At 35.9% G+C, this 26317-nt stretch overlaps 1 protein-coding gene across 12 annotated transcripts in view; it reads left to right on the forward strand.

The window, feature by feature from the left end:
• Window positions 1-26317, forward strand: part of KDM6A (lysine demethylase 6A) — a 159549-nt gene that overhangs the window by 22111 nt on the left and 111121 nt on the right. For 11 of the 12 annotated variants that reach the window (XR_011727337.1, XR_011727336.1, XM_071751540.1 and 8 more), the window contains exons 3-4: window positions 12919-13027; window positions 24105-24154. The exons of the other annotated variant lie outside the window; for it this stretch is intronic. Coding sequence is in view for 9 of the 11 variants with exons in the window: in XM_071751540.1 (XP_071607641.1) it covers window positions 12919-13027; window positions 24105-24154 (159 nt within the window). In the remaining 2 variants the exon portion in view is untranslated. The remainder of the gene's footprint in view (window positions 1-12918; window positions 13028-24104; window positions 24155-26317) is intronic. 12 annotated transcript variants of the gene reach the window in all.

Here is a 26317-nt window from a genome sequence, read left to right on the forward strand (position 1 = left end):
TGATACTAGCACTCCTCGTCATCTCCTTGGCTTACTTGTGTGCCTCCTGGTTCTGCTTTTTGTGCAGGGCTGGGCCTTCCCTTCTTCAGCTGTCATAGACTCCACTTAAGGAGCTCTTCCACCTTCTCAGCATATGGAGAGGAAGAAACAACAGATAACAGAGGGAGCCCCCCCTGTCTGGTGTGCCCCCATCCCTCTCTGCCCAGTCAGTGCTGCCTGGCTCTGACTGTGCTGGCTGGAGGAGCTTGTTCTTCCGTAGCTATTTGCTGCTAATTGGCCAAGAAGTTGAAAGCAGTGGCAGCCTTTCCATGTGCTGACTAGCAGCACAGACCTTGCTAGTTTGTTGGTTTTTTTCCCCCCTGTAAACCACACACACCTCATGAGATGGAGATGCCAGTTCTCCATCTGTAGCCTAGAGACAATATAAATAATCTTTCTTGCATGTGCAAGTGTTATTCATGTTTCTAAGCTTAAGCATGAAGTTTACGTGCCTCCTGTTGCTTGCACAGGACAAGCCTCAGGTGGTCCAGAATGATGGGTTTTGCAGTTTTGGGGTATAAATAAATCTGTTACTGTATAGAGCTATGAAAAATAAATCTTCTGTGCTACAGTTGATGCTTGAAAATACAGGGATTTAAAAGATTGATGTTTGGGACTGACTTACATGCTACCCTTGGCCATTTATGGTTAGTTGAAAATGCCTTTAATTTAAATTCGATGCATTTTTGAATGTTCTTAAATCTCTCACCTTTGTATTTTGTCATCCTCCCTGAACATTGTCTGCAGAGGTCTGATCACTTTTTCTCTGAGTGACTGGAATGATTGAAGGGATTATTATGTGGAGATGCTGTGCATTGGGTGAGTAATAATGGGGAGAGTGTTGTGCTGCCAGATGGAGTAGGGATGGAATGATAATCAAGGAAGAGGGTGCTGTCATTCAGGGCTTGAGTAAATAGTGCTCAGTCTACTTTCCTTCTCTTGACATTCCCTCTTGGCAAAGGTTTCATATCTTACTTGCCCATCCCCTCTCATTCCTTTATTCTATCTGACCCTTTATTCGCTTCTTCTGTGGTTGTGCCCAATTTTCTCTTTAGAACTTTATTCAGTGTCTGACTGTGCCATGCTTGGTTCATAAATTTCTGTTTTGATTTGCTATTTTCCTTGTTTCCTCTCTAGGGGAATTGCTTGTTCACGGTGACATACTGTTTTGACAGAGATTTTTCTACAGTGTAGAAAAATGGGTTTTTCTTGTGTGGGGTTTTCTTATGTGTTAGTGAAGGCAAATGTAAAAGTGTGAGTGCCTTTCCACATAACCTGTGTCGAAGACATACTTTTTCTGATAAATATTAGTTCTGCTCTTTGGGACCAGTACTTAAAAAAATCCAGTCTTCTGTGGAAATCAGATTTTCTTGTATTGCAAAGTGTTCTGGTTGACTGCAGTTCTCACACTGGTGTATTCTGGCAGTTTAAAGATCTTCTATGATGAGGGCACTGAGTTGTTGAAAGGTGAATTTAACCTTTAAACAAAGATAGATTACATTAGTGACAGTGAAATGGGAGACATGGGTGTGCTTCATTCATCCAAAACCTTAAGGAGGAAGACATTCAACTTTTAGTGCTAAAGAACTGTCTTTTCTTATCAAAAACTCTCGAGTGATTTTATCCTTTGGATCACTGTGTCAGTATGTTTTTGCAGCCTCAGGTTGGTTGCATTTTGGAAATGATATTACCTGTAAAACTCCTGGAGTTCCTTCTAAGGTTTTGCTTTGTGTGCTAGAAGTTGCTGATGTCTGCCTGCCACTGTAAACAGTTTTGGACTTGATCCTTCACCTCCAGGCCTGAGTCATTGCAGCTTGATTTGAAGAGTCACACACTTAAATTACAGAACCACTCAATTTTCTGTGGAGTACAGCATGTTCATCAAAATTAAAACCTTCTCAACAAATGCCTGAAATGTACACAATTGTTATTTCTGTCATTTCATTTAAAATACAAACCCTACAGTAATCTATCATAAGAGATCCTCAGAAGTGTTTGGTCTATGAATCACCTACACATGGTAGTTTATGAATTTTACTGGTAGCCTTTGAACTTCCTGGTGTGCCTTCCTGCACAGCTGTTCTTTTGGAATAAGCTGCCCCATGGTGATGGAGTTTGCACCACAGTGGGTTTATAAAATGCTTTCTAACAGTTTGACTGTTTAAAGATTTTTGGATTTTTTTTCTCTGGTTCTGAGAGACAAGCTTTTTTTTTTTTTTTTTTTTTTTTTTTTTTTTTTTTTTGTGTATTGAGAGACTGATTCATTCACCCTGGAAGGTTGTATGGACGCAACACAATGTAAATGTCAGGTTAAAGATTTGGGTTCCATACAGTGGAATTCCACTACAACTAGATATTTTTTAGGACATAAGATGGCCATTTGCTATTTTCTGTGAATTTTGGGACTGGAAAATATAAGCAAATGTAAACAACGTTGTGAGGGTAGTAAATTTGAATTTCCTGTGAACTTTTTTCTTTGCCCCCCCTGCCTTAACCCTCCCCTTCCCCCCTGCTTTAAAAAAAAGACTGAGAAGTGTAGCTGACCTAGAGGATTGGCCTTTGGATATAAGTATTTTGGGGGTGTGTATTGCTTTTCTGAAAGCTTAGTGGCTTGTTTTTGAGGCAGTTTTGTGTTAAACTCACAAATTCTATAGTTAATTATGATTTGAAAATGAGGATGCTGTTTCTGGACTTTCAATTACTCATTTTTAACCTATGCTGATAGAATTGAAATCTAATGTAATTTTAATTAGTTTTTTTAAAAAATTAGGGTTGCATATTAAATTAGGTGTGACTGGTTGTAGAAGTCCATGTTACTGAGCACTGTTCTGTGGGGTTTGAGTTGGTGTCTCCCAAGTCCACAAGTGTTGTATTATTGTTCACTGAGTAGTCAAGAGTATGTGGTAACAGAAAATTGTGTCCAAAGGAAATTATATTATACCTTTTGTAGCTGGTCATGGTAGAAAAGAATATTTGCAGATCCTTCTGTTGAAAGGATTAGCATAAGCATGAGGGACTTGCAAAGAACTTGTAATTTAGACTGTGTTTGTGATGTGGCCCCAAGCTCCTCAGCATCGTCTTCTAATGGATGGTGTTATCCAGTTGTTGGTTTGTTGAAAAATCCACCTTGTCTGTGCAAGGTCATACTGTAGTTGTGGGGGAAAGGTGGAACTGGGTTCTGTGTATAGGTGGAAGCTTAGTTGCTGTCATTCTGCCTCTGTCCTGCTGTGAATCATCATGGTGACTTTTAGCTTAAAAGTGATTTTAACTCTGGAATCTGATATTTAGGACACTTTCTGTAAATACGGACAACTTAAATTGAAATCCTTGTTTCAGATTAGTCAAAGCCTGGGATCTTTTCTTATTGCTGTCCTTACTAGGTGGTCTTAATGCTTTTTGGTGACAGGGGTTTTTTTGTGTGTGTATTTGTACATTTTTTCTTCACTCCTCCCTGGGAATGGAATTGGTTTGTGACCTCCTTTACTTACCAGAAGCTGTGTCCTTTGAAGTAGGCTCTGTTTTCTAGTTCAGTAGTATCCATAAAAACACATAGAAATAGAAGGAGAGCTGGTGATAAGCTTGATACATGCATGTTTTTCAACTTTGTAGTTGTTGATGTCCATGTTAAATTTGTTAGGGCTTGGGAAGCATTATCCAAGAAGGACGTCTTCTAGCCAGCTCTAAAGAAATGTTAACTAAAGCAGTTTGTGTTGACAACCTCCATGGCTGTTTACCCCACAGCTGCCAGTTTCTTCAGGATGTGTTGACTGAAAATTTACAAAGTTTTATTTACCAGAATACTTGATAAGTTCCAGAGCAATGTTTGAGTGTATTGTCATTTTACTTGGTGTTTAGTTCATAGTATGATGCAAATGCACACTAGTAGCTAAAATAACTTGGACTTGCTCTTTGTAGTACATAAATACCAGTTCTGAAATCTATATGAATGTACTTCCCACCCCTGTCATTGCTTCAAAGTGCAAGTAGACACTTATTTTTTTCCTGGAATCAGGTACATCAGCTCTTCATTCAGAAGTGCTACTGGTTATTAGTTGTGTGTCTGTATCCAGAGAACTGTATTCTTGTTATTTCCTCTTGCAACTTTTTTTCCCTGTTCAGAGTGCCCAATGAGGTGAGAGAAGAAGGGAGGGATAAGGTTGGGTGTTTTCAGGCAGTAGGAGAGAAGAGCTACCTCTCATGATGGGAATGATTCTGGCACTTTTTAAGGTGTTCACTGTGCATAAATTTCTTCTCCAAAACATGCAGGATGGTTTTCATGCACATTCATTTGTGTTCCAGTGTTGCTTACTTTTATATCATAGAATCATAGAATTGGCTGGGTTGGAAGGGACCTCTGAGGTCATCAAGTCCAACCCTTGATCCACTCCCGCTGCAGTTACCAGACCATGGCACTGAGTGCCACATCCAGTCTCTTTTTAAATATCTCCAGGGATGGAGAATCCTCCACTTCCCAGGGCAGCCCATTCCAATACCTGATCACCCTCTCAGTAAAGAAATTCTTTCTAATGTCCAACCTATATCTGAGAAGCATCCCTGTTGTCTGAGCGTAACTAAGCAGCCACAGGAGCAGTATATATGAATGGCTGAAAAAAGAAACATTGTGTGTGGAGTAGTACCTCTATGTGAGGTTTCAGTGATGTGATGCAAAATCTTTTTGGGGCACCCTTCTCAGTATACTGGCTTTGCTAACTTGAGAAGTACCAGCATTTTGAGACTATTTGAAATAATGGTATTTGAAAACAAGTTCCTTCCATTTAGAAGGGTTTTTTTATCCTTTATATCTTAAGGTAACTTTACCAATTTTATGTCTCCTGTGGTGCTGAGAACTCCATACTTCCCAACCTACTAGCGACAGTTTTTACACTTCCCTTCACAAACTGCTCCTGACCCATTTTCATCTCCATTCTTCTAAAATAAATCTTATCTTTTCAGACTAAGCTACCAACAATATTTATTTCTGAAAAACAGGCCACCTCTGGTGCTTGAACCCTTTTGGAACTGAGTTTTAGACTGTGTAGGTTTAGCAGAATATTTTAAAATGTTGTTAAATTTTAAGATATAATAGTTGCTCTTCTGTATTAACTTGTAGTCAAACAGCAGAATGGAAAATAATTTTGTTTTGTCTGAAGTTGAAGGATTTTCACAAACATCTATTTTTGAATCAGTCTTTGGAGACATTTTCATATGCGTATTTTGGTATTATGCATATTTGATACCATGCATTGCAAACTCCATCAATATATTGTCTGTTTAATATTTTTTTTTTTTTACAAATTTTTTAATTAATCTTTTTATTAATCTTTTGTCATATTTGGACTCGGTACCTGATAATGTTATATTTCCAAAGACCTGTGTCCCAAACAAATCTTTGCATAAATAACAGCTACTCAGATGTAAGCTTTGGGGTTTTTTGTTTTTGCTTTTTTCTTTTTCTTTATGTGATGATAGTAGTTGTATTTCTAAAGTTACTTAGCAGGTGAAATTGAAAACAGATATTTATTTGATGTATGATAATTTACTAATATCTGTATGAAAATCTGAAAGTCTGTGGCCTCCCAGATAAAACTGATTTTATATTTTAAAAAAAGATAAGTTTATCTATCTAAGTAACTGTCTAAATGTTCTGAAGTGTGATATGCTTGCACCTCAGTTATGATGTTTTATGTTCCTATAGTTAAAGATTGCTAAAATAAATTCATATTTACTAGTCTAAAATTTTAGTGATGAACTGTTCATTTGCTTTAGAGAAATTACTAAATTAAGGTTTCAGTTCTACTTGAAATAGAGTAATTATGGTAAAAATAACAAAGTTCCTATTTTCTCAGATAAAACCCAGCCATTTCAATTACCTATGAAAAATTTAGTGCTATTAAAAAAAAAAAAAGGTGAATTTGTTTTTGTTTTCTTTATGTAACTATGTAGTACTTAAGTAACTATGCAGGATTGGGAATGATGAAATTGCATACAAAATCTGTCATAAATTGCTGAGTCTTCAGACTATGAAATGTTTTCAAGAACAGAGTAGAGAGCATTGTGTTTGCAGATGGCTTAGAATTTGTTTCAATTTTCTGTGTGATGTAGGTGTGCAGATACATAGACATCTGTATTACTAAGTATATCTTACTATATTTAAAAGAAGTAACGATTCTAAAGATGGTCTCAGAATTAATGTAGAGTGATTTGCTACTTTAACTCCAGTCAACAAAGGATTTCATCAAAATGCAACTGGTTATGGACTCTGTCAGTGAAAACTATGAAGCTTCCTGTATATTTCTTTGAGAAGCCTCCACTATTGAGTTTACATCTGCCTGACAGAAAACACTTGTAAAGAATATCTTACAGCTGATTTTAAGTGTTATTCAGTGATGGCAAGTTGTTGTTTTTCTTCTCCCCTCTGCTAAAATGTCACTTTTCATGATTTATCTTTGATTTGCATATATTCTATTTTGTATTCTGTTCTGCAGTTCTGTGCTTTTTATGAAGCAGTATCCCTCATTTTTGAATTTTAACTGGCTTCAGGAAGAATTATTTCTTAGTTATTACTGTCTCCTGTTCTCCATCTGAGTGAAACATTTGTTTTGATTATGCTAATTCTTTGCAATGGGTTTCTAAATTGTTACATGTTTTTATTTTATTATTTGTTTCTTACTGTGATAGTGTATTTCTTTCACTGCAGTCTCTGGAACATTTTTGGTTTGTGTTGTTTCAGTTTTGTGTTTAACTTTCAGTTAGTTTTGTGTTAATTTTCACTTGTAAACTTAACAACTTTGGCCTTACTTCTGTTGTTTGCTACTTCATCTTTTCTACTTCCAGATTATGCTGAAGATGTAACTGTTTTTTTGTTTTTTTTTTTTTTTTTTTTTTTTAAATGATGGCTGTGGTAGATAAGTCCTAGACCACAGTAGTGGCTTTCAAAGAAAATCCAGCTTCTCATCATCAAGCTATGCATGCAGCTTATGTGCACAACTGCATTTCTTCTTGATTGCTTTCAGTGTTTATTGTGGTGTCCTGTTCTATGAAGCAGTAATTATGGGAAAATAAAGTGGCCAAAACTGATAATACATTTCTTGAGGAAATTTATGACAGCCAGTTTCCATTGTTCTATATTACTTTTCCTGAAATGATAAAAACTTTGATCTTAAATGTTATTAGCAGACTCACTTCCTGACATTCCAATATATAATAAATTTTGGTAAATATTGATAATTTTTATCATATATAGATATGAGAAATTTTGCAAAAATGAAGTTAAGAAAGAGCCCAGTTCATGGTTTTCCTTCCTGAGACCAAAATCTTTTGGGGCATGGGCATGATTGTATCCAGCATGCTGTACTTATAACGTTCCTATTGAGGTTTTTATATGATTTAGCCCAGATATGGAATACAAGGAGAGTAAACTTGAGCTAAGCTGAGGGAGAATTTTAGAACACAGGATGAACTTTCATAAAAAGAGAGAGCATATGAAGAAGCTTTGAAACCTGTAGTGAGATTCATGCTAAGAAAGTAAGGAAAAGTTAAGAGTATCACGCCATCCATATCTAATATGGAAGCCTTCAGTGGAAGATCTGGTGAGTTAATATAAGTTATCTTCAGTCAGAGATAAGTTGTATATTTTTCTCTGTAGAATTAAATGAGAGATGTTCTTTTAAAGTCATGTACAGCCCAGGAGGTGATGTTTATTCAGGCAGTTGTTGATGGGTAGGGGGTGAGTTTAATTTCTGAAGAATTTGGGCCAGTCTTTTTTTCTTTCTTAGCTGAAGTGAGCCTTGTTCACACCTGTGTTGTTGCAAAGCAGGAGCTAGAACTCAATCAGGAGGTTCTCAGGATGGTAATTTTAGTCACTGCTGTTAGAAACAACCATTCAGGCTAATGCTTTCCAGTGGAAAAAAAAAAATTCAGGAACTATTTTTCTCCCCGCCCCCATCCCTGCCCTTGGTGGAAGGCCTATCTTACATATACAATAGTGTTTTCTTTTGTGAACTTGTGAACTTTTAAAGTTCTAACAGTGTCTTGAGGCTTTGAATTTATTATTTTATGCTATGTTGTCTGCATTAAAACACTATTATTCTTGAACAGTTAATTTTACCCAGTAAAATTAAAATAACCTATTTCCCTATACAATTTATGTTGCTAGGTTTTTTTGTTTGTTGTCTAGTTTTCTGTGGTTTTCTATGTTTCAAGTAATCTTTGGCTGACTCAGTGCAATTCCTTCTTTTTCGTGTCATTAATATATTGAAGAATTCATAGAATCATAGGGTTTCAGTTGGAAGGGATCTTAAAGATCATTTATTTCCAAATCTCTGCATGGGCTGCAGGGACACCTCCCACCAGACCAGGTTGCTCACAGCCCCATCCAACCTGGTCTTGAACACTGCCAGGGAGGAGGCAGCCACAGCTTCCCTGGGCAACCCCTGCCAGTGTCTCACCACACTAGTTTTTTCCTAATATCTAACTTAAATCTCCCCCTTTCAAGCTTGCAGCCATTTCCCTTTGTCCTCTCACTACACACCTGTGTAAAAAAACCTACCCCAGCTTTCTTGTAGGATAATTAATAAATAAGTATTAAACAATTATAGTTTAGAAATATAAATTTATACTTATTCATGTATACTGAAGAAAATGTAATAAATAATAATAATTATTAAAATGTTAATTATTAACATTTTGTCATATTTGACCATTTAGTCCTGCTGCTTTCATTTTAGTCACTTATGCTTCTTAGTAATAAGGAAGGATAATTACATCATGCTTAGAAACTATTCTAAAAAAGCTGTACTTGTTTTTTTCATTTTAGTACAGTTGTTTGATAGTAATTGGAATTTGTGCTGTAAAATGCAACTAATTGCAACCAGTGAGGATGGTAAAGTTTCTCTCCATATTAGTTGAAGCAGAAATAACATTGCCCTTTCTTCTCTTTTATGAAGTAGAGCTATAGTATTTATCAATGACTTCTGTATACAATAGTTACAGTTCTGGTTTTATCTGTGGGATCGATGTGATGTTTGTTTTGTTTTTTTGTTACAGTATATTCCCAACTCTAGGGACCTTTCTTCATGAAAAGACATAATGTTAATAATAGCCAAAACTGGTATTTGCTTTATGGGGTTGTTTTTCTTTGGTTTGTTTTTTCTGGGGTAAAGAGACTGGGGTAGCACATTGTTTTGACCACAGAGTGGAAGTATTTTTGAGTTCCTTTCTGTTTGGAATAACAAGTTGTGAACAAAAAGGGATTTGATAGTACATTTTAAAGATGATAATGGAATTCTTCTTTTCCTTTTGTGAACACATATGAATGTTCTGCTAGCCTTTTTCAAGTTGACGAATACACTGAGCCTTTTTCTTCTTCATTATATTGTATTTATATGTGTCCTAAGAATTGGTGGTTGAATTTCTGACATGAGAACACCCCCAGTCTTAAAAGTGGTTTTTAACACTCATGTCAGAAGTGCTGAGAATAATGTATTATTGACAATAATGTATGCTTTTAATCAAGCAGGTGGCAAACAACATGGTTATTGGGATTTTTGATATCATATAAACCAGCTTGTTTTCCTGTAGCCGTTCCTGTATTTGTTTCCTACTGCTACTGCCACATTGTGAAGCAGCTGTGGGCGATTATTTTTCCAAGTTCTTCAGGTTTCCCTTTTATCTTCATGCAGCCTTGAACAAAGAGAAGAAACTGTACAATGTATAAGACATTTCAGAGTCTTACTTGTTAATTTGTCAATACTAGCAATTCTCAAGGCTGGCTCCACAGAGTGCACTTAAAAATCCATACAGTGTGAAGAAATGGAAATATTTAAAAACCTAAGGGGGTTTTAAGCTCCTTAGAATTCTTAGCGTCTCAGGATGATTTAAATTGGTTGCATAAGAGATGCCATAGATGGCCTTTGCAACTACAGATCCACTGGAATGAGATCTGTCTTCAAAGAAACCATATACAGATAAATGAAATTACCTCCCCCTTCAGAATGCTTTGCATTTGTTTATTCACTGAAGACACAAATTCATATTTATGTGGAAAAATGCTTCTTCCTTTCTAAAGATGTTTGTAGAGGGGTTTGTTGTGGAAAAAAGCTTTTTGACCAATAAATTGAGTTTGTCTAGATGAATCTGCTCTTACTACTGGGAAGAACAAGAGCCACAGTGACCAGTCTGCTCATCCTGCAGAGACTCAGGGTTTGACTTTGGTGTTCCTGCTAAGGAAGTAAATCTTGCTCTTATTTTCTGTTTCATTTTGCTAGAATGCACAAGAAGAACCAAAAAAATTAATGTGAAACAACGTTCACAATTTAAGTCTGCGTAAATATACATGGTTTCCTGAGAATTGTGCAAAAAAGAGAAGAACTGAAAGAGGAAGGTCTGTTTTGCAATTCTGGTGTGCTATGCCTTGCCCTTGTGCAGGCATTAATAAGATGGCTTTAGCAGTACCTTCAAAGTGTCAAAGGGAAAGCAAAGAGAAACTCTGCCCTGTTGAGAATTCTGAATTCATAGTGTTGGATGTTGAAAGGAACCTCGAGAGATCATCTATTCCAACTCCCAAACTGGTGAAAGTTGTGTGAAATACTGGGGCACAACTTTTTGTATCCCTGCTATCTATAGTGTGATATATCTATACTTGTGATATGTCTTTCAATGAGGATTTATTTAAAAAGAGGCTGTGGAAATGTAAAGAGTCCCTGGATGCTTAGCTGTTTATGTGTATGCGATTATGATTTCATGTAACATACCATGTACAAATATCCTGGTTAGATTTTTTTCAAAAAGTCTAATTCCCTTTAAATACCTGTAGCATCTGAATCAGGAAATAAACTGCCATAACCTCCTGTCCAACAGTTTTTATAAGCTGGCTGTTGTGGTAATAGTTTCTATACGCTCTGAAGAGTGTCTGATTTGTAGCAGGCAAAATATTAATTTAGGAAAATGTCATAGTGTGACTGTTCTTTTTGGCAGCTGCAGCAGGTACAGCATATAATCAGAAGATGGAAAGTCTATCTGCAAATTAATCTCTGACAGTAACAGCAAAAATTTGTGTTACAATTTGTACAAATCCAGAGATGAGATCAGAACTGATTGAAGATTGGTTCACATGCATTTAGTATGTATGAGAGACGCATTTGGACTTCTGTGCTTTGCTTCTGATTCTAAAATTCTTTAGATTGAGAGTTGGCTGACTTCATGAGGTATTCATAGTGGTGGCATTGAAGTTAAGAGGAGTAGCTTAGATTGACTGTCAGCAGAATTCCAGTCCTTCCAGTGTGGTTTGCTAAGGCAAAACAAACAGCATGAGCAGTTCTGCAGCACTTGCAGAGTCAAATACGTGTCTCCATTTAATGTCTTCCGAGTGTGGCCAGATAGCTACAGTTTGGAGTAAGTAATGTAAATGGGTTTATTAGATAATTTTAAAGCCACACATACACCTAATAGATTTAATATAGATGTTAACAATTTTGTTGCATTTCTGTGGCAGCATAGCTTAGTTTCAGTCTGTTGGAACTTCTTTTTTTCTGAAAACAGCCATAAAATAAGTTTTTTTCTGAATTTGGAAGTAGGTGGAAGCATATTTAATGCATCTCAGGCTGAGGGTATGAATTGGGACCCACTTGTCTGGTGGTGGATGAGACTTTCTGTCTTTTGAGTGCTGCAAGGCCAGTTTTATCATGGCTTGTAGTTTGAAAAAATAATTTTAGAACCAGTATAGCAAGGAAAAAAGGCAAATCAAAATACAGATTAGATCAGTACTGTGGATCTCCACAGTCTTTTTTAACTGTTTCTTAACATTTCCTTGTTTTATTGTTGCCGTTCCTTATTTCAATGATTAATACAGGTGTGCACATAAGTAAATCCCATATATGGATTTAATACTAATTTAGTATTTGGACTTAAATTTTACAGGATAGTTTGCTCTTTTTTCCCCTTTGGATTTTCAGAGTCAATAAAATGACTGAACAAACCTTGTCATTTCAGACTAAGTGTTAAGGTCTGATTACAGTAATAGATTAAAATCAAGAAGTTTGTAATTGCCATCAAATGTGGAACACAGTCAAACCATGAATTGGTGAAAGGCATCAATTAACCATCTCAAATTATAATTCTTTGAAAATCTGTCAAGTTTTTGAGAATAATAAAGTCTACTTCTGATGCAAAGAACCTCCCATCCCATAAGTTTATTCACCTACTTAATTTAATGGCTAGTGTGTTCTAAATCAAGAAACTGGAAATTCAAAAGATGGGAAAACCCATTCATTTACTCATTCATTCCCAAAGTTGTAAATAGGGTCATGAGGTAAGAATACAACAGCTTCAAGACCATGACCATTATGGTTATTAGAAGGCATCAGTTCAGTTTACTAAGATGTGTTTGTAACACAGAACATACTTTGATTGTGTGTGTTGCTTAAAACTTCTAGGGTAACTTTTCTCAGTCTTTTTCCATTCATATTTTTAGCTTAATCTTTACTTAGTCTTCAGTACCTGTATACTACATAGAAGGTAATAGATGAAGAATAAACAAGTAATTTTGCATTAAATTGATTTTTTTGAAAGTTAAAAATTATCATATATGTTAGAGGCTTGTTTTGTGTTTGGGAAATCAGATGTTTCTGGAGTCCACACATAGAGAGAAAATCTTTATTGTTCACTTGCTATCAATTTGCAAACTTCCAGATCTGTTTTGTCTTAAATATTTCATTTTTTCTTTGAAAAGCAGTGCAAATTGCAAGTTACTGACAGTGTTTGGAGACTTCTTGCCTTACAGAGTAACAAGAAACCATTATTTCTCAAAAAAATGTGCATAAAATGTGTGATTTGCTTTAGCTAAATACAGAATTTTGAAAACCTTGTATTTTTCTTTCCTAGGCTGTTCGCTGCTATGAATCGCTAATTTTGAAAGCTGAAGGAAAGGTCGAGTCTGATTTCTTTTGTCAGTTAGGTCACTTCAACCTCTTATTGGAAGATTATCCAAAAGGTAAGATTTTTTTAGTACTTCTGATAAATGTCATTGGGGTATTGTCTTTTGATGTAGGTGACATAATAGAGGAAAAGCTTTTGAGTAACTTTCTGGTTTTGCAATTTTTGATTTATTTCAAAGCCCATAACAGAATAAGGCTGATGTCTTTATGAAAAGAGTTGAATAGTAGCTCCTTTTAAATTATTTTTTTTTTAAATTTTTTAAAATTTTTTATTTAATTTTAAAAAAGGCAAACCAAACCATGGCTGGTTTGAGTATGAATATGAGATCCATACGGTTTATAGAGTAGTACCAATTGCCTACTTCATTTTTCTGGTTCATTATATGATTGTACAACCAGTTGAACCCATACCTCTGAAGGTTTCTTAAGGGGAATAGGAAGCACAGGTGCATAGGACAAAAGCTTCCTTTAGTCCTTTATATATGTCCTCTATCTCAACGGGTAAGGCTAGGCTGAAAGCAAAGTTACTGACTACAGTGTGTTTCAAGTTCTGTTCTAAATACTGAGTGGAAAAAGGGTGTAGGACTTTGGAGAAGGATGGGTGTGTGTTGTGTGGGAGGGGTTTAGGTTGCTACTTCACCAATCTTTGAAATTACTTTTTTTTTTTTTTTCCCCAACATCATTGCAGCCAACAAGCATAGAAGCTTATATACAGTTGTGCTTTGTTTGTTGTGGGTTGGTAGAGGGATTTTTTTAGTAGTGGTGTGGATTCCCAAAGGAACTCTGTTGTGTTGCTGGATATTCAGCTGGATATTCAGACACAGGGCTAGATACTCAGCTTGTCCTGATTTCACTTCATGTATGCTGGGTGTAAAGCCGAGTGCTGGCTGCTGCCCTTCCAGTGACTGTGGGAAGAATGGTTGATCTTACTTGACCTAGCTAATCAAAACAGGTCAGAGTATTTCATTTTTTCATGGGATGTGTTTTTTTTTCATCATTGTAGCTTTTTAGTTTTAATTGGAATTCAGTTCTTTTTGGCTTTGAGGAAATGAACACCACCACCACCCTGAAAATGTATACTTCCACTTCAGCTCTTTTTCCAAACACCCAAAAATACAGGTTTAAAGTTACCTTGTGATGTAGAAATAGGAAAATGAATGATAACTGATAGTAATTAAAAAATACTGCTTAGTGGTTCAGGCTGTCTGTCGACCATTTCATAACACTGTGTCTATGTGCCCACTGTGTCTAACATAAAGCAATGTGAGTTAGTGTTTCTGTAAACCTACCTTGGTTTCATTTTTTAGCTGACAGGTGTTACTGCTAGGGAGGAATTTGCAGTTGCCTGAATGCAGTAAATTCAGAAGGCTTTGGGTGATCAAGTCATCTCCTTCTGTTAAGTATATGGGGAACTTACTGACCTTAATACCCACAACTTGTACCTACATCCCATCCAGCTGGTGTAATGCAACCACGAGTGTTTCTAATTTGAGAGACATGGTAAAACCTGAAAGGAATGTGACAGTATGCTGGCTATAGAGTTTTGTGAAGGGTGGTCTTATCCCATGGCTGGAACACCATTTCTGCAAACAACTTACACTGCTCTTTCTGAATGGCTTTATACAACTCGATATATGGGTGCAGTATGGCTTATTGGATATATTTTACTTGGCAAAGACAGCACAGGATTGTGGGCAGAACTGTATTAAATTTGCTGTTGAGTTGATAGCAGTTGAGAGTGACAGGACTGGACATGGCTGTGGATCAGAGGCAAGATACACTGATCAAGCATCTGCCTTGTATTGTGTGTATATATGGTTTTAAGAACACGAATAAAAAATCCAAATGATGGCTGAAAATACTAGTTCTCCAGAACTGTAAACAAGCATGAGCAGAATGGTGTGGGAAGAAATGTTCAAGCATTAGAAACCTGAATTAAAATATTTGATATTTTCTTAGATTCCTGTTTAAGGTCATATCTCGATCATGAAAGAGGTCTCAAGAAATGGAAAAAAACTGTTAGCAATGTAGTATATTAAAAAAAAAAGTATCTGTATCTTCAAAGAAATGCACTAGTAGTGGAAATAATACTGGTAGAATTTTAATTGATAGGGAGAGGGAAGTTGCAGGGATTTTTAAAGTGAGGGTTTCATTTCTTGTTCACAGTAGTTGTTGAGCTCCAGTACCAAAGACCATAAGTGTATTACATCCAATGCAAAGAGGCATAAGCATTCTATAATTAATTTACTACTGTTACTTGAAAGAACTAGAATGCTGGTGCACTGCATTATAAAGTAAAAATAAATTTTATTCCATTCTATAAATTCTGTAAATTGTTACTTTTAATTATCACAGATTCTAATTGCAATTACAATTAAATTTTTAATGGTTAGGAACTGAAAAGTAAAGGGAGCTCAGAAACGGTTTGATCTCACGAATGTGTATTTTATCCAGTTTATAAATTCCAAACTTCCAGAAGCATAGAGTGTTGAAGTAGAATGATACTCAGAACTATTAATCTGTCTAGTGTGAAGCTAGTCTTGGACAAAGTTGTGGAGAAGTTGGATTTGTTTAATGCATTGGATATAACCAATAAAATAGCACAAGATAGCAGCATGACTATTGTGGCACAGCTTTTTTTTCCTTTGAAGACTATTATTTATTTAATAAAATATCTTTAATAAACATGTACAACTTTGTACATAATGTAGGAAGGCATGTCTTTCTTTAGTAAAGGAAAATGTGATGGTGTTCTGTGTTTTGTATCTGAGGTTAGAGTATTACAGTGTTTTTTCCTAGCCTTTTAAAATATCCAAAGCTGGTCTGCAGCTTGTACTTTTCCCAAAATGCAGTATGTTTGAATTGCTGTTGTTAGCTAAAGGATTTTCTCTGCAGCCATGAAATTGAATTGTCTTGTTAATTACACTCTGCTACTGTTAGAAGATCCTAGGCAAGTTATCAGCCTTTCTGCAGATTTTTAATACTGTGAGCCACTGACTTGTATGGTGGAAGATTACTTGGAGAAAACCAAGGCACATGAATTCAGGTTATCGAGTATGTTCAAGGTGGGTTCTGTGCCCAGCTTCTGTCATCTTGGTCATCACTGGTCAGTTTGGCTTCCACAGTTCCCCAAAATGAGAATGATTGCTCCTCCCAGTCAAAACTATTCATTTTACTCAGTCGTATTTTCTTAATTCTTACCTGATGTCTCCTTTGTTTAAAGCAGCTGCTATTCTCCAGCTGTTGGACTGTTTCAGAGGCTTCCAAACCTGGTGTTCCCTGGGCGTGTCCTTGGTGTCACCCCCCATCTGCCTGGTGCTGCTCTCCGCCTTGTGCTGGCACAGCTGAGCATGCAGCTGTGTGGGGAACTGGGCCAACTGAGAAATAACCTAGCAGAACAAAAGTGATGCAATTGCCCCAGAATGCAAAGCCTCCGGTTTTCCTAGAGGAGGCTGAGGAATTGTCATGAAGGCTTCTGGGTGCTGACAGCTTTGTGAATCCAGCTGGGACTCCATGGTATATACCTGTGAACTTCTGTAGCTACTGCATGCAAGTCTTGGAGGAAACTGATGCAACATCAGTGGTTGGGGATTTCTTGTGTTTCTTTTTTTTTTTTTCTTTATATATATTTTTTGGTTTGTTCTTGTTTTTTGTTTTGTTTTATTTTTCCTCCATTACTGTGGTTTCCATAAAGAGTACAGATTAAGGTTTAGGTTCTGTTGAATACTATTTAATGGGATCATGGATGCTGACATCATCTGTGTTTTCCTTAGGGTTCTTTTTATCTGTTTGATAGAAGGGTTGTATATATATTGGCTGTGTTGCAGCCTGTGACTTAAAGGCCAGCTAACAGTCGCACAAGTGGAGACATAGTTTTATTTGCCTCCTTGAATTGCTGTTCTCTAAGCAAAATACCTGAAAGTAGTAGATAATTCATTTACTGAATGATTTGGGAAAAACCTGTGATTATTTGCATCACAGTTACTAAAACTCAGTAAATAATGCAGTAAAATAATTCTTATTGTTGTACTTAAATGTTCATATTTTTTATGTACTATGGCAGGAGAATTTTATTAATATTTAATTTGTTTGAGATGGTGACGACATTGTCAAAAGCATTAATACAAAAATACTGTAATTAATTTATAATAATAGTGTTAATCAGCTTTTAGGCTAATATTTAAAACTTAAAAAAAAAAAACAAAACCAAAACAACCCAGAGTGTTTGTGGTGCTTGTTTGTTAAGATACATCCTAAAACAAAAATTAAAATACTTGATTGTTCTTGCATAAAGTTCTTTGATTGCAAGAGCAACTCATAGATTCAACACTGTAAGTTCTTAACACTTTTAAGTTCTTACCATTCCAGTTCTGCAGAGAATTTCTCTGTAGTGTTTAATGTCTTAGTCTTTTAGGACTTTAAAGGAAAGCATTGTCATTAGGAAGCATTTCAGTGCACTGTGTTCTGACATAGTCATAGAAGTAATCTTTTAAGATGTTAGAGAACTTCCCAGGATAGATAGATAAAAAGATAGATAGGATTGTGCTTTTGCTGTGGGGACTCATCTTTTACTGAGGAGTCTTGAAGAACTAGAACAGATTTTTAGTAGCATAGCAATCTGAACGAGTTGAGGAAGTGGTGATGGTCGTGTTTCAGAGTGGTGTTATTTTTAGGTTTAAGGTTTTCATATTATTTTGTTAATTGTTAATAACTGGCAGAAATTGTGTTGTTTCTCTTTAGAGCTGTTTATTTCAACTGCAGAATGCTGTCCTTAAATTTTGGGCAGTTTAATTTCAGGCAGTTGAAACCATTAAGTAAATTTCCTATAGAAAGAAGTAAGAATGTTATCTTAAGCTTAGACCGTTACAATGCTCTTGATAAATGGGAAGGAGGGGGGCAGGCAGGAGTTAGGAGTGGAAGGTTGTTATTATGCAGTATATGTAGACCATGTTTTTTGATTGGTTGTCTGAAATTTTTCATTTTGGGGCAGTGTTCCACAGTAAACACTTTATTGTTAACTGATTTTGGGGGATACAAAGTGTTTTTTTAGCATCCTGTGATTCCATTGTGTTCATTCACTTTTATTCTCAGTACTTTAGGATCTTTCGTAGAGTTCATGATCTAAAGGATTTCTGTGAACTCCTTGTCAAACTTGTGTATGTCTTATACATCTAATACTTTGTTAGTCTCCTGCAGCTTATAGTTTGGCAAGATCATGGGACAGTGAGCTTCTCACAACTTTGCTACTGCAATATATTTCTATATGAAGATGTGTAGTTGTTAATAAAATTACTCAGAGAGCTGTTTAGTGATTTTTCTTTCTTAAATGTATGTTTGTATTGCCTTTGTGTGTCTGTTTTCATTATGTGTGAAAAGACATGCTTTAGGCTTTTCTGATATCTCTGACCTCTATCCTGAGGCCTTAGAACAAAAGACCTGAGCTGCATTTTACTTCCCTAGCTTCCACAATTTTTTCATTTTTTTTTTTTTTTTTTTTTGGTCGTTGATTCATCCTTGGAATTTCCTCACCTTTTGAAGTCTTTAATTTTATGGCCCAGCAGTGTTCATCTTACATTAAAACCATGTTGTGCATAAAACCTGCACTACATAATAAATTGTTTCTGTAACCTGCACATGTTTCCTAGGTGTTTAGTGAACATTTTTTTCCTGGAAGCATTGTCAGACTTAAAGCAATGTGTGTGCCGTTTCCTTGCTTCCCTTGTGCAGTTCTTCAGCTAATTTGTCTATCTTACTACTCATTTTCACATCAGATAAACACTAAGAAATGCTAGTGCTTGTTTAAAAATTAACATAAAAAAGAAATTTCTATTTAAAAAAATCAAGTGTTGATTTTTACAGAAAAAAATATAGCTTTGGACTGTTTCAAAATTCTCTTCTCAGGGTATATTATGTCAAATTAATACTTGCTTTTAAGTTTCAAAGCTCAACAAGCCAAAAGGCAATGTTAATTACATTTAGCCTTGCAAGGTGCCACTAGATGGTGTCAGTATCTAGTTCAGTTTTTCCTTCTCAAGCACTAAAATACTCCTTACTGCTCCGTGTTTGCATAACTTTCAAAGGCCTTTTAAATTTTCAGGTATCATAAATTAAATTTGTTGGAGCAGATCATAAAAGCCATTCTTCTCTGACGACATGATTTGTTATTAGATGTACTAAAAACGAGAGGTATGTAGCTATCATTCAGTCTAGACATTTTCCTTCCCATTTTCACCTCACTTGATTAGGTTATGCATTTTGGACTCTGGATATGAAGACGGATTGTCTGTTGTATTACTGAAACAATGACATAGTTTATAAAGTGTTACCATTTTCTTAGGAATATGGGTAGATAAAAAAATAATTGAAAATATGTAGTGGTCATTATGTAGGGTCTGTTTTGTATTGTCTATGTGGAATCAACAAATCTTTAACAGAGGCAAACAAGAAACCCAGTATCATCACTGTCCTAATTTTGAGATGTCCTTTGATCATGGCCATAATTAGAGGAAGACAAACTTAGGGGGAAACAATAAAGGTAGTCAGTGCAAAAGTCACCAGAGAAATTGCAAAGTGGGTAGTTCTGACTGGCTACAGAAACCTGGAAGAAGAACCCAGTAGACTGTGACTGTATGAATTCACTTGAGGGTCAGTGGTCAGCTCTGCAGTTGGTGACAGAGGTTTATAAAACAGATTGTGAAGTGAGCCTGAGCTGAGGAGATTACTTACTGTCTAGTAGTTTTAATTCTTTGGGGTTGAAAGATGGTGTTTTCAGAGCTGCATTAGGTGTTAGGTAAATCTTGACTTTATTCCCCTGAAGCAATACAGCTGATCTGAAAAGCTGTGTGTACCTCTGGGGTATATGCCTCCTGCCCCTCCCTCACTCAAGGTGGGATGATAAATGCTTTGTCTGCCACTCAGTAGGTTGGTTGTAGGGTTTTCATGGGCCTGATAATAAGGATTACCTGATAGACAAATAATGTAAATTGCCTTGCTTTGGAGAGAGATGTTAATAGGAAGAGTATTAGCTGATAGAATAAGTAATTAAATACTGGGCAGAAGAATAGATATAGGTAACTATGAGCATCTTTCTAATGAATTCTTGTGTCTATTGCCAATGTTGTTTTAGGTGTCTGAATGTGGTCTCATGGTTTCATGCTTGTAAGAATTTTCTGTGGTTGACCAGATAAGGTTGCTTAAATAGTTGAGAGTAAAAGCATAACCATTGACTCTCAGTCCTGTTCTGTCTGGGTGTTCACATACATTTTCTAGATACTCAGGAGCATTCTGCATGCTAAGAAAAGACGTTTTTTGTATTTGGCCTTCAATAGGTTAGTTCCATAGGTTGAAGAGCTTCAGCGGCAAACCTTTAGATTGGAAAAGCTTAATACTAAGTTTCTTATCAGGATATTGTCTGCATAATTCTGCTGTGCCTAAGAATTATTTCAAAACACTGGTTTCATTATGTTGAAACAAGGACACTTTAACTGAAACAAAATGATTCACTTGTATCCATAAAAATGAGAGTTGACCCTACCTTGAAAGAGAGGCAGGAGGTCACAAAATATTTTTTTCGTGACAGAAATTATGTTGCCTTAGAATGACCAGTCTTGGATGAAAAGTGAATGTGTGAATGACATTGTAGCCTTAAGTTTTGTGGGTTTGGTTTTGTTATTTTATTTTTTGTTTTAGTACTAGTAATTTGGTACATGATATAAATGACATTTTTTAACAAATGAGAGAATATCATCCTATAATTGGAATCATAACTCTGAGAAAGGTATAGCCTAAGTTTCAGACAGGGAGTTGTGTAAAATTTTTGTTGCTCAACAGAACCTGCTCTTCTTACATCTTAGTCCAGAATAAAGTTTTTAATTTTAAGCGTTCACATTCGTTTCTTCTAGGTATAAATTTAATTTACGGAAGACATCCCCTTGCTTGTAATTCCATAATAAAGTTTTCTTATAAGATACTCTATTTCTACACCGCAGAACTCAGGATTAATGTCTGCTCACCAGTGACTTGCTCAGGGAATAGAAGAAATGGTAGACTCAGTTTTATGGTTCATGTCCTACTGCTTTAAAACCCGTATCTAGCCTCTTGTATGCAAGATTCATTTTAGAGACTTTTTTAGGGATGCTTCATGTGGACTGTGGCAAAGGCATGCTCCCTTGAATCTCTTTTTCTATTTTTCTGCCTGTTCCTTCAATCCTTTTCAGTAGAACTTGAGTGTGTATGGAGCATATGGTTAATCTAGATGTAAAGGGGGCTGAAATAAGCTTTCACCAGTAACTAACTGTAAGATGAGTGCTTGTCAAGTATTGAAATTGTGCAACAATAGCAGTTTCTAGCTGTCTAAGTTTCATGAAGAGGAAAGGGATGATGAGCTTCTGTATAAGGGGTCCTTCTGTGATTCATTGTGACACATTTTCAGCACAATACTGAGAATTTTAGCATTTCATCTTCAAGAAGTTAAGCAGAAGCAGAATACTATTAACCTACAGAAAAGCAGGATCCCTAGAAGAGGTTGCTGAATCTAGGAGTAGGTTTGGGTGCTTCAGACACTTAAGAAGAGGACTGTAGAGTCTTATTTGTTCCTCTGGAGGAGTAATCAGACCTTCTTTAGATGGAGGTAGCCTTATCATGTAAACATGAAATATGCTACAGCAGTCCATGCTTTCCTTGTACTTGTTTTTAATTGTAGCCTAGAACATTAAAGCAGTCATTTCATCTGTTATTTGGGGAAATTGCTAAACCTTATGGAAGAATAGAAGAGTTAGAGAAGAAAATTATTTCCAATTATCTGCACTCGAAGGAAAACTGGTATAATATCACAGAGCAAAGTCTCCTCTCTTTAATATAAGAACTTCTCCTGGTGGTAAATGAAGGTGCTACAGTTTCTTTGGACAAGTTTCTTTACAAGCACTGATGTTAGCTTCCTGTGCTTCCCAGTCTTCCTCTTCCATTGGCATGGGACTTTACTGGGTCTGAGTGAATGCCTTTAGATGTCTGTCTTCTTTTTTTTTCATTCTCTGTTTTTCTATTTATTTTTTTTAAGCTGTTGATGTTTTGTAAACTTCATACCAGTTCCTTGACTGCTATAGGGAAACATGTTTTTCTTATACTCATTGTTTGATGAATATGCTCATGTGGGTACTGCTATGTATTTTAACACCTACACTGAAAATATTCTCCCTTTTAATCTCTCAATATAAATACTTAGCATTCTTAGTGTTCTTTTCATCTTCATATTCATTGTATAATTAACTACAATAGTTACTTTTATTAAAAAAATAATAGATTACAAGAAGCTCTCAGTTTCCAAAATCTTGCATAACATGGTGCTGTTGACTTAAGGATTTGAAATATGCTTTAACCTTTAAAATCAGGTAGAGGTACTGCTTGAGTAAAAAAAGAGTAGATTTCCTTTCATTTAAGTATGGTATATTATAAAACTGTTTCATTGTGTATGTTTGTGTTTTCTGGTTTGGGAAAGCAGAGTCATTCCTACATTCAAAGACTGATTAAGTCTTTCTGTTGAAAAGTCAGTAATGATACCTGGCAGAAGGTGAATCTGGAGGTATTTGATGTAGGAGGCTATTCTCTGTTACTGTGAACATTCTTTATAACATGATTACAGAATGTGACTGAAATATGCGTAGTCTTAACATTCCTAAACTTACGTTGTTTGAGTGCAGTTATATCCTTTTAGTTTTGGAGGAGGTGGGGGACAGGAGAGCAATTATACTCTTAAATTGTGAAAGACTTAGCCTGATTGACTTTGGTTTCTTCAGAATTTTATTCATCTAAGTTTCATGTAAACATTTTACATATTGCATGGTGATAGTGTAAAGATGATGAGTGTTCTACTTTTTTTTCTGCTCTGGGCATCTAAATAAATCACAGTTCAGAGCTCTAAAATTAGAACCTGGCTTCACAAGCAGTTCCAGTGGAGAGGGGCAACTTGTAAGCATGATTCAGCACGTATCAGGAATTTAAAAATATATGGCTGGGAGTCTCCGTAGACAGATGAGTGCAGAGGTATATTCTTATGAAAATTCTGTGTGCCTTGTCATTGTGTTCTTATTTCACGTCCTGTGTGCTTTCCATGTCCTATAGGCTGCTTCTCTCACTTAAAATAAGGACTTGGGTTAAGTTATGGAAATGAATATGCAATGCAGGTATTGAAAGGTTATAAAATTTAGGGACATAATTTATGCATGGTATTTACAGGAAATGAACCTGCACATAAAGTACTTACTGTTCTTACCTTCTCAGTCGATTTAGTGTTTTTACTTCTTTTTTGAAGCAGAAGTTGTCTTCTTTTGTTGTTTGGCAAAATACATACTGTGTAGAAACCATTCTTAAGAAGCAAGCACTTGAAAAATCAAGATCTTGATGTTACTGCAGTAAATCATAATTTAAAGTTCTTGATTTTTGTATGGTACCTAGTGGAATATTCTATGAGCATATAGCATGTTTGCATTCCAGTTGAATGTGGCCTGTTAGCAGAAGGGCAAGATGAATCAACCATAATTTTTAGTTGGGAAGAGGGAGACAGGCATGGTGAGTTGAGAAATTCATTGCTAAGTCAACCTAATATTTTACTGAATAGAGCTGTTCTTAGCACTTTTTTTCCAGGCTAGACTTGGTATTAGATGTTGAATAAAATGTAAGCTTTTTCACTTGCTATTGTTTGTCCTAGTTACTGAATGAAAGGGGATGTGAAATTGATTTCTCTTTCTAAGTCCCTCTGCACCAGTTCTTTAGAAATTACAGGACATCAGGGAGCATGGTAAATGAGCAACATGATTAAATTTTTAAATCTTGTAAGAGCTTTTTCCAGGATAAAGAAATCCCAAAATTCCAAATTATTTATTTTGTTATATGTTTCCTTTAAAATATTGCATGATTTACATCCCTAAGATTAATAATAAAAATATTTTGGGGTTGATATTTCATAAACCAAAATTAGAATCTCATGGAATCCATTACCCACAACAGTGTACTTATTGTGGCAGTGTTACTTTTATTAAACCATTTATCATTTTAATGCTGAATGTTCTGACTCTTAAAGTTTTCTGTCTTCAGAGAAAATGCAACAAAAGAAATTTAACATTATTTTTTTTTCTACAGCATTATCTGCATACCAGAGGTACTACAGTTTACAATCTGACTACTGGAAGGTCTGTATATGCTGCTTTTTTTCTTTTTAATTTTTTTTAACATATTGCTGTAAATTACTGAATTTCTAAAATTTCAGTAGAAGTTTGGCGTATTTCCCTGCAGTTCCCTTTTGACATGTTAATTTGATATTAACAGAAATGTCCAACTGTATGTAATTTATTATAAGTCTAAGTAGGAATAAAATTTCTGAGCAGTTGTTCAAATGACAGATTAATTAACCTGCCACATGTTAGATGTTTGTATTATTATTATCATCCTTCAGTTTTTCTTATGTAAGCATGGATATTTGGATTTGTATGAGTATTGAGTCATAACCACTTAAAAGCTTCTGTGCAGATGCTGGACTTGTAGTAGGAAAAATGTTTTCAGGTTGCTTTTTATTTTGACAGATGCAACATTGTTTAAAGTCCTTTTTAGTATTGTAGATAACATTTCTTAGGTCAAAAAAAGGAAAAAATCCTGTAAGTACAGCTGTTAATCTGGAAGTCCACGTAGAGGTATCAGGAATTTAAATAAAAAATTAAGATTTTCTCATAGTGATACTGTCAAAAGTAGTTGGCATTGTTATATTGTCATATGAAATAATTTGAAGCTTATAATTGTGACAGGTTCAGGGAAGGACATAACACAGCAGATTTTTGTGTGGTCTTAAGCAGCAATTTTTGTTAAAAGTGTGGGCTCACTCTGGAAAGACAGCAATACCCATCTGTATACCAGCATTAGAGAAACAACATTTTCTGTGTTCTTTACATTGTACGGGGACTGTAAGAATGTTCTGAAAAACTCTGTGGCAAGTTCTCCTCTTTGGAGGATGGAAAGCAAGAAGAGCAGGACACTAGTGAACCAAACAAATGTCTTCTGGCATGTACAAGGAGAGGTCCAATTGATGAGTCCTAAGAAAATTTTTCATATTGTCTTGTAAAGGCCCTGCTCCAGTAGAAGCTGTATAAGTGCCATTTTTGCACCAAGCCAATTTCCATTTGAAGTAGTTTTTTTTTCAGAAATAACCCCTGTAGCTTAAAAATTATAAATGTAAAAGTTCTCATCTATTCTTATTCTTACATGCTCTTGGAGAGTTAGTTTAAGGATTGCTGTAAATTACTGTTGAACAATTATTTGAATATCTTCTGTAACAGTTTCCATGGTTTGTAATCTTCCCATTTCAGAATAGTTGTGACTTGAATTTTTTTTTTTTGGTGTTTTTTCTAATGGCTCATTGTTGCAAGTGATAGATGATTAGCAAATTATTTTGTCTGCATTTTGAGAGTTCAGGATAAAGTTTTAATGGTTATATCATAGGCAAACTCTTGATTGTTTTGTAGATCCACTTCAGGAGCATGGATAGCAGTAAAATGTGTGATCTGTTTTTGACTTGGTGAAAGCAATTTCTTTTTATATGCAATGTACTGGTATTCTGTATTGTGAAGAAATTCATTAGTGTGAAGGTGGTGAGAAACTGACACAGGTTGCCCAGGGAAGTTGTGGCTGCCCCCTTTGTGGAAGTGTTTGGGCCAGGTTGGATGGGGCTGTGATCATCCTGCTCTAGTGGGAGGTGTCTGTGCTCATGGCAGGGGGTTTGGATCTAGATGATCCTTAAGGTCCCTTCCAAGCCAACCCATTCAATAATTCTATGGTCTCGAGAGTTTTACCATGCAAAGATTATTTCAAACAGTTCCAGTTCCGAGGGTGAGAGGACTTTTTAGAGCTGACAAAAGCTGACTGAATGGGTAGATGCAGGGAGACCAGCTGATGTAGTCTACCTTGACCTTGGCAAGGCTTTTGATAGTCTCCTATGACATACTTGTGAGCAAGCTCAGGAAATGTGAGATAAAAGAAGAAACAGTGGGGTGGACTAAGAACTGGACTAAGAACACAATAGAGCCCCGAAGAGTAGTGATCAGTGGTGCAGAGTCCAGCTGGAAACCTGTAACAAGTGAAATCCCCCAGGGATCTGTGCTGGGTCCAGTCCTGTTCATCATCTTTATCAATGACCTTGATGATGGGACAGTGTCTTCTCAGCAAGCTGATACAAAACTGGGATACAAAACTGTCTGATTCATCTGAAGGCTGTGTGACCATTGAGCAAGATATGGACAGACTGGAGGGATGGGCCAAGAGGAACACAAGGAGCTTCAACAAGAACAAGTACAGAGTCCTGCACC

The sequence above is a fragment of the Heliangelus exortis genome, chromosome 1 (assembly GCF_036169615.1).
Source record: "Heliangelus exortis chromosome 1, bHelExo1.hap1, whole genome shotgun sequence".
NCBI lineage: Eukaryota > Metazoa > Chordata > Aves > Apodiformes > Trochilidae > Heliangelus > Heliangelus exortis.